Source organism: Lathyrus oleraceus, chromosome 1 (genome assembly GCF_024323335.1).
Source record: "Lathyrus oleraceus cultivar Zhongwan6 chromosome 1, CAAS_Psat_ZW6_1.0, whole genome shotgun sequence".
Classification (NCBI taxonomy): Eukaryota; Viridiplantae; Streptophyta; class Magnoliopsida; order Fabales; family Fabaceae; genus Lathyrus; species Lathyrus oleraceus.
This window is the reverse complement of record NC_066579.1, coordinates 462,992,290-463,001,982: the sequence shown is the minus strand read 5'-3', so window position 1 is coordinate 463,001,982 and position 9,693 is coordinate 462,992,290. Positions and strand designations below refer to the sequence as shown.

General features: G+C 33.7%; 1 protein-coding gene across 1 annotated transcript; it reads right to left on the bottom strand.

Moving 5' to 3' along the window:
• Positions 1-4,574: 4,574 nt before the first annotated feature.
• Positions 4,575-6,711, bottom strand: LOC127086216 (glycosyltransferase BC10). The gene is made up of 2 exons (XM_051026939.1): positions 5,751-6,711; positions 4,575-5,463 (listed from the first exon to the last, which is right to left on the bottom strand). The coding sequence occupies exons 1-2, from the start codon at positions 6,363-6,365 to the stop codon at positions 4,822-4,824; spliced, it is 1,257 nt and encodes a 418-aa protein (XP_050882896.1). The 5' UTR covers positions 6,366-6,711; the 3' UTR covers positions 4,575-4,821.
• Positions 6,712-9,693: the final 2,982 nt, after the last annotated feature.

Genomic DNA, 9,693 nt, shown 5'->3' with positions numbered 1-9,693 from the left:
CTTGTGTTATAATTTTTTTTAATTTAAGAGAATTATTTTCTATTTTACACACAACCGGTGAATTCAATTCAATGACTAAATTGTTTCAAATGAAATTTAATTAAATATTAAATAGAATAACAAATTAAAACAAACTCAATCCAATTTATACATCTCTAATTATTATAAATATTTTTTAAATTAAATATCATGAATTCAAACTAAATGCATTATATTATGTATATTTAATTGTATAAAGAGTGAGCGGAGGGATGTTATTGTATTTGTAGTGGTTTAACCTTATCATTCTTATTTTTATATGTATTGATATAATGTAACTTTGTCATTTCCAAATAGTGACTATAAAGACCTATCTTGGATTTTGTTATTTCAACATCATTTCAAATCCCGCGCTCTCTAAAGAGGAACAAATTGTTTTCATTGGACCAACACGAACACTATGTTGGTAGGTTAAAGACGAACCTATTAGCTTTTTGATCCCAATTTTCGATAAAACCAACTTATTTCATGAAATAGGAATAACTATATTACTATATTACTATAAGATTAAATTCTTCATACATATATTACTCTCTCGAAAAATAAATAAATACACGAATTAGGAATAATTATATTGCTATTTATATTACTCTCTTAAAATAAATAATTTCACAAATCATATTATTAGTTTGAAAATTTGAACTCAGCATTTCAACATGAATGTGTGATATAAATGTATTAGAAAGTTAGAGTGTAAGATAATCAAATTATATTTTTGACATATTAGTCCTTTTGATAGAGGTGGTTAATTCGACCCACTCCAGGGACAATGAATTCAACTTGTCTATCAGGTGTTTTAGGATTTAGCATGTTCTTGAATCTAAGGATAAGATGACTTAGAAGCATCTTTGAGCCAAACCATAAGTTTCGACGGGAGAACTCTTCAACATAAACAGTTAGAGGATTTGAAGACAATTTCAACAATGGTAGCAATTTAAGACAGTTCAAGAACCAAAGACACGTGGAAGACAAAAGCCCACATAACAAGATACATGTCGAATCCTAGAGAAGTAACTGTTGTCGGCGGTTATTTATGCACATAATATATAAGTAAATTTACTTCTTTACATTCTTATCCAGTTTCTATAGATTCAACGATAAAACCTTTTAGCACAAACATATTTCTCAAACATTTCACACAAATATTCTTAGGATTTTTTCGAGTTTAATCCTTTAAGTGAACTAAAATTTGTGATTGTTTACTAAAAACAATAGTAAACAAATAGGACGCCTAGTGGGACGTTTTGTATAAAATTTAAACTTTTAAAAAGAGTATATTACTTTTATAATAGTTTGTGGTCTTTACATCTAAATGTTGTCATATGTTGAGTGTTTATGCGTCTAAGGAGTGGTAAATTTGTTAGTATGACTCGAGCATCATAAATCCATCCCCTCGTGGAGTTCCTCCTCCCCGGGATAATGCTCCAAATATAAAAAAACAACCAATTTGAACGATGGTTGGTGGTATAGGCACTTCAATAACCATTGGAGTAACTGCTCCTATTGTGAGTCTGATATTGGGTTCGACTGCAACACCAGAATGGTGATACCACCTCTAACTAATTTTCCTATTAATCACGTGGTTACATAAACCACCGTAGGAGATTATATGCCTCCACTTATGTCAAGTTTTACATTTCCCCTAGTGGTAGGGAGTATCCATATGGCATGAAAATGACATGTGCAATGATGGCAGGCCTATAGACTAACGCGTCAATGTACACATACAATGCAATGGAAGTTGCATCTCCTTTCCATTCGTACATGGCACCAAGGTATGATATAAGTAGTCCTGGTCGAATGGGTCAATCTCATGGAGGATTAGGATACATCCCTCAATTTATGTCGCCTTTAACTAACAATTCTTTATTGGTTATAAGGCAACAAATAAATGATAGTAACCATGACATGGTTAATATGCTTACCCAACAAATTGAAACGATGTTTAATTCTTTAATAAAAAATACCAATCAAAGTTACCAGCAGTTAGCACATCAAGTGAGTCGAATTGCTTACTTCTTTGGTGCTCATCCAACGCCAGTTCAACTAGTTCCTAACCAATTCGAACAACCTATACCCAGTATAGTTAAAGATGTGATGTTGATACGCAGGAAGGAAGATGCAAATAATATAGTAATGAGAGTCCAATAAAATAGGAAAAATAATATAATCAACATGCTTGAACAAATTCTAACTTAAAATGGTCTAAATATAGGTCTTTATAGGCCAAATTTTGTGTCTCAATTATCTGAATATGTCATGCAAATTGAACTCCCTAAAGGTTGAAAAATTCTCAAGTTTACCAAATTTGCAGGTGACACTAGTGAATATATTGTCGAACACACCGCTATATACCATATAGAAGCCAATGATCTGACTAATAAAGAAAACCTAAGGATGGAATACCTTTCAAACTCTTTAAATAATAATGTTTTTACATGGTTCACCATTTTTACCCCAAGTTCTATACATTATTGGAATCAACTAAAGAGAGTGTTCTATGAGCAAATTTACATAGGTCTATCAAAAATTAGCCTGAGAGAATTAGCCAGTGTGAAACAAAAATCGTCTGAACTCATAAATGATTATCTCAATTGACTTAGAATGATTAAGTTAAGATGTTTTACTCAAATTCCTGAACATGTGGATTAGACTATTCCATTAGGAAGAAGTTAAATTCTCAATACCTAAGGGATATGATCCAATTAGTAGATAAAGTTAGACAAGTCAAACACATAAGAGAAGAAAAGGCTAAAAAATAAAAAATAAGGATAAATTGACACCCTAGAAAAGAAACATCGTAGTTTTTGACTATGTCAAAGAAAACGAGGTTAGCCTAGAAGAATTCAATCTGGTGAAATTTTTTATTTTTTGGTTGCTGATGGTCAAATCATAGTACCAAAAGACCTAAAGACTCTACCATTAGACCAAAGGAAGAAGAGACATTTTTGTAAATATCATAATTTTCTTGGTCATAAAACATCTCAATTTCAATGTGCTCTTTTCAGGGATTTGGTACAAGACACTTTGAAAGATGGTAGGCTGAATTTTGGAGACAAACCTAAACCATCGATGCATATTGATACAAACCCACTTCAGACTAAAGAGACACATCTTGTAGAGCCTGTAGAAATCATGATGGTTGAGACTACTGAAGGTCTCAACATCAAGGTCGAAGATATGATTGTGGTAAATTATACCGAGAAGATGAAAATGGTGTACCCAAAGGTGGAAGAAGAATTAATTGACTTCCTAAACATGTGCAAACTTGAAGGCTCTGAAATAATGTTATGTCCTCGTTGCAGTGTTATATTCAAAAAGGAGGCCACAAAAGACCTCGAACATATTAAGCCTCAACAACCTAGGAGGAATATTAGAGATGACAACATACCCTAGTCTACTTTGGATAAAAGGGGGGTTCCTTATGTTCATGTGAGCGGATTCGACCCATGGATAAACACAATGTTGATCAACGAAAGTGGAAAGTAAAAAATCAGAAGAAGATGAAGATCTAGAAAGACTATTAGATAAGTTATTAAAAAAATCTCGAAATTAACGATTTGAATAAAAAATGATCATGAATATAGAAAATTATGTCGAAAATTGATCCATATAGTCGACCGACCTTACTTAGTGTGATAAAATTTAATTGTTGTTTTATTCTTTTCTTTATTGCGAGGTCAATTTTGTTGCTTTGTTAGGGTTTAAATGGACAAATTAAATATTCATATCATATTTTTAGTGACAATTTAAAATCTTAAATTTGTTCACCTAAATATTTGCACGATATCAAAATTAAACTCAAAAGAGATTATCCTCTAAGCACTTTCATGATATCAAAATTATCTGCAAAATAAAACGAGGGACTAGAAAAATACGAAATTAAACAGAAAGACTTAAAAAGCTGTTTTTAAAATGAAGAAATTAAAATTTTATTTTTTAAAAATATAGAGACCAAAAATATATTTAAATATTTTTTTTTTATAGTAGGATCGGGAAGAAGATAGTAAATAATTGTGTTAGTGTATTCCTAATTGGATGTATCTGGTAGAGATTGGAGCAAATAGATTGAAAGACAAGAAAAAAAGAAGTGGCGTTGCTGTTTTTGTTTATAGTTAGTTGAGATTCAATTGAGTATGGGATGTGATGACAAGAATGGGTTTCCAAGTAGATTAGAAAATCACACTCCTCCCATTATTCAAGCTCTCAACTGTCATACTTTCAATGTGATGATGCTCAACATGGTTCCTACAACACTTGTACACCGTGTTTCAAAAACTGTGTGTCTCTTTGATCCAGAACTTGTGCTCAGGATACTCAACAAAATGGTATGGTGGATGCTACTCTAAGGATGTTGATCTGGTCTTACAACAATATAGGGTGGTGTCATGTCAGTAACCGTTTCACATTGTCTTCCAACAATATCATAAATGGAATTCGCTTAGTATGCCTTTTCGTGCTTCAATGTTTAAGCTGAAACATAATAATGAATGCTCAATGCTTTCTAAACTCTAAACGCCGTGACTACATCTCACTGTTGTTGAAAAGATAAAATTTATGTATTGATAGAAGATTCCTTCTTGGAAGGAAAAAAATGCAGTTACTTCCTCTGCAACAAAATATGATATTCTCAACCAGAGAACCAAAATTCTCTAACAATACCTGTACAACAGATCTACCAATGCAAAATCATTTCTTTCTTACCAAACTTATGATATCCTCTATCCAATCTAGGGACTAAACTAAAAGAATGAGTATCTCACCTCTTGTACATACATCAAATTAAAAGTTCATGACTTCTGAAGAGAGCTCAAGCAAGGGCTCCAATGCACTAGGATCAAACTTGCGAGCAAAGAGGTAACAAATAGAAGTCATATCTGAGTTATATCGACAAAGTGATCCATTATTCCTTATCGCCTGTATAAAACCAACAGTTATATTGTCCCTCCCGTAGGTTGCCGGATGAGGACCAAGCATTGACCAGTCCACCCATGTGACTGTTCTGTTTGAATTAAGCGAACCATGGAACATGTTGAGGAAGGTTGGAATGTAATGTTCGTCCGGGTAGCAAGCAGGCTTACAATATTTACGAAAGAGGGTAAAGTATTGGGTATCCGAGATGATATAAACAGCTAGAGCACGGTGAAGTTCAACCCACTGAGAGCCTTTCCGCCAGTGTCTAAGCCGAATATCAGGAAGCATGTTGCGGCTGTAGCGGCCCCGGCCATGACGGGAAGGATCATCGTACGACTCAACAAAGCTGTGCGCAGAATCAACGAGATATCTATAAACAGTAGGGAAGTTGTAGACAGGTATGCAACTTTCTGAGAGGAGAATAAAGCGCTCATTTGAAAAGTCGAGCAGTGCATTGGCTAGAAGCCGCCTCTCAGCGTCCGCCAGCGTTACTGTTCCCCAGGAAACAGCCTACCAATAAGGAAAAAAAAACTAGTTATTAAGAATACTCCATTTCTATTACAAATGCTAAAAACAGTAGCGAGGTAGAAACAAAAAAAGAGAGTATGCATGCATAATGCATTGATGCTGTAGCGGGAATGAAAAATATGAGTAAAGACTTGGACATTATATGAATATTCAAAACGAAACAACAGCAATTGTGCCTATATTTTATGAATATAATTTATACACACATAAACTATAAAAACTTATCCTTATGAACCTATAAAACAGCGATATAGAGAAGCATGATATACCTGACTTGGAATGTTGCGGCGGTAAAAGGGGGAAGAATCAGAAACGTTGAGAACATAACCAGGAGGAGCATGGATATAAATGTTGAAGAGATTATAATGACCTTGGAAGAATCTCTCCCAGAGGGGCATTAGAGGCAAAGGTCCTCTAGTAAGGAACATGAAAGCAATTTTGGGTACACGAGCATAGGGATACTGGTCTTTCTTGGGAACCAAGGAAGCCCTCCAGAAAAGCTGGTCGTCGGAGAATGTATGCGTGATGCTGGAAGGATGAAGAAAGGACTCCATCCTATCTTCCACCTCTACATCATATGAAAATGGTGGAGGATGTTCAATGATTGTACAATTACAGTTACAGTTGGTGTTGTTGTCGTTGTGTTGGAGGGTATCACCGACATGATTGAAGACACCAGAAGAAGAAGGTTGTTGTGAAATGAAATGACGGTAGTTGTTATTGTTATTGAAGTAGTGAATGTGAGAAGTGGTGGTTAAACCGAGAACGACACCACCTGCGAAAACAACCAATAATGTGACTATTTGTGCCAATCTAACCAATCCAGAATGCTTCGGATCTCTTTCTTTATCTCCACTGTCTTCGCCTCCTCGCATCCTCGCCATCCAATTCGATAGAATCTTCTGTGATTCTCACCACAAGACAATGCTGCGATCACCGATCATCCGTGAAATGAATCTGGATCTAATGATTAGGGTAGAGATATAGAGTAACAGAGATGGATCGGAGAGAATGAATGGAAGAAGACAAGAATCGATGATGTTGGAATGAATGGAAGAAGACAAGAATCGATGATGTTGGAATGAATGGAAGAAGACAAGAATCGAAAACAAATGTTATTGTCGCACTTGTGAATGAATCTCTGTCGGTCTGTTGAGGCCAAGACAAATCCAAAGGGAAAGGGAATACAATACTGTTTATCTCACTCCCACGCTCGCTTATTATTTTATTTTATTTATTCACTTACTATATTATTATATATAATTAAAAAAAAAAACATTCTAGATCCTATCTTATTACTAAAAGGGAAATACTAAGTGGTTTTAATAGAGTAGAGTAACAACCACCAAAGCCACATGATAATGGTGGAGCGGTGATGTCAACCTTCAAAAAGATATTGTTCAGACACATTTTTCCGGTCAAAAAAGCGTGTCTCCAAGGGATGTTATTAATCTAATTGGTCACAATTTTTTTATTAATTAAAATTGAATACATCCAACCGCAATCTTGTATCACGCATCTAGTGCCGGATGAATTAAGAAACTTAATTTGCTTAAAAATAAAAAATGGATGTCAAAACTTTTTTTTCATTATTTGATGTAAAAGATGATGAGATAAAACAAAACATATGCCATGAAACTGAAAAACAAATTCATCCCTCACTGTTGCATAATACAACAATACAACATGTTATATAAGTTTTTCTCCTTTTAAATATCATCGATTTCACTTTTAATTCTCCTTTAAAAAAAATTTAAAAAAATTCTTTTTTTAATATTTTTTATACTTCTTCTAATGGTTGTTAATAGAAACCGATGTGGCATGCCACGTGAATTTTTTTTAGAATACACGTGGCAGTGACAGTGTGATGAAAAAATTTGATGTATATGTCACGTGGCAACTTCTTCAATTTTTTATATTAATAAACCCAGAATTTATAGCTAATTTAAATATACCTTATTCCTTTATGTTATTACACATCAATTACAAATACATATTCATTCCCAATATGTTACAAAGTTCATCCAAAATCTTGTTAGTGTAAGACAACCACCCCATCACCTGAGAAAAAAAATCACAAAACCAATACTATTATCATCAATCTCCATGCCTTACTATTAGTTTTGACTAAACCACAAGAGTTACAAAATGCATACACGATTCTATCAAATTTACTTTGAATCTAAAGATACACTAAACAAGTTTATTGTTAGGTAAAAAGAAAACAATGAAAGAGAAGACTATAAGAATAGATGAAAACATATGTCCAGGGTACATCTCCAAGCAACATTCAGTCACCATCTTTGTCCTCCTAGCTAACCATGTATTTCTTCTCATTCATCAAATTAGTACTGCCAAACATGATATCCAATGTCCTGACAAGATGGTCATAACCGTCATAACCATCCATTACAACTTTGACGCACTTGCAAGTTTTTATCACAATTTTCTTTCTATTTCCATTCACCGGTGGTCATCCCACCACATGTTTGAAAAGCATATGTAACATTACTTGTTATAATTCTTTAAGTGTTGGTTGGAACAACAGATCACTATTTCACTATATATACAACTATCAAATTTCTCCACCACAACCACACACTAATAATGTAATGCAAATAAAAATATGAAGAAGAAAAAATATACTTCATAGATTAAAGTTGTATAGCTACAAATTATCAATTTCACTGGTAGTTGCAAGCATCATTATATAGTACAATGAAGCTTTTTTGTTCATTGAAATATAAGTGTGGTCCAAAACATTGAATCCTTAATCTAAATTTGAATGATTATGATTCATGCATTATACTCTTTTTAGACATCCATTTCAAGACATAACCCGCAAGAAATAAGCATGTTATACTGCAAATGAACCGTCTTTCGGGATAATAATACCAACAACAAAAGCATCAAACAGTGCATAAATTCCAATAGTATCACATGCTTAGTGGAGAAGGAGATGATTGAAAATCACATGCTTAAGTTAATCCACATGGAGAATTCTGGCTTAGTTAACATGCTTTGTGATAATAAATATGAAGATCTGGGTAGGATGTATAACTTGTTCCTCAGTGTTACCAATGGTCTTTCAAAAATACAAGAAGTGATGACTTCACACATAAGGGAGTCTAGTAAATAACTTGTTCACTTCACTATTTATAGATGATAAACTTCATAAGGGTCTGAAAGGGATCAACGAGGATGATGTAGAGGCTACACTTGACAAGGTGATAATGCCATAGAGCATTACTAACCAAAATAATTAAATGGTTTATATTAAACTAAAAGCATATGACTTGATGAATAAACATCAATTTTTCTCCAAAAGAAAATAACATGAAATGCACCCATTAGTATTAAGGATTTGACCTATGCGAGTGTTATGAAAGCAAGGCTTGCAAAGCTAGAACCCAAAGTAAGAAGATCCATAGGTACTAATATATATGGTTTCAGATTTAGAGACAAAAATTGGTGCACGTAAAATGGTGTTATTACAAAGCAATGTGTTGTGAAAGTTTGCTTTAATGTCAAATAAATAGGTAATTTAGCCTCCCATTCTACTTTTATTGTTCATTATTGTCATACCTCAAAATTTGCCCTCCCCTTTTCATTTTCATCTAAACTTTTTGGTTTAAGATTCATTTGCATTCATGAACATCCATATCAAACTCTAATACATTGATCTTGAGGTTGGTGAACCTTATGACTTGCTTTGAGGGGAGTTGAAAACCCTAGTTTGGTCCATGGCATTGATAGATTGCTTGTGTGGGTTACTTCTTGGTTTGAGACCTTTGGTTGTTGCTTGAATTTGATTTTTGACCTAGTTGGAACCCTAATTCATGGCTTGTTATGGTTGGTCTAAGGCATCCTTGAAGCCATACTTCATTCACATTCCACTCTTCGATTGCATGTTCTTATTGGTTTCATTTTATCTAAGTCTCATTCTCATCCATTGGCTCTCATGGTCAGTCATTTGGTATAAGTCTCAATCCATTTTCATTCATTGGTCTCATTGTGTATCAAGGTTCATGTAAAGTTAATTGGTCCAAGATTCATTGTCTATTTGGTCAGATCATTTCACGGCCATTAGATTTCAATTTCATTCATGCATTCAAGGCACTTGTTTTCAAATTGGTTGCATTAAAGAGAAATGGTAAATTGAATCCAAGTGGTTCATTATATCATTAGAACATTTTTAAACAAAGAAATTAC

Bases quoted from the DNA above. Each gene is read 5' to 3' on its own strand.
- LOC127086216 (XM_051026939.1), bottom strand. From the start codon at position 6,365: ATGGCGAGGATGCGAGGAGGCGAAGACAGTGGAGATAAAGAAAGAGAT. The intron at 5,464-5,750 runs GTATATCATGCT...CCTTATTGGTAG, and splicing joins GCCGCAACATTCCAAGTCAG to GCTGTTTCCTGGGGAACAGT.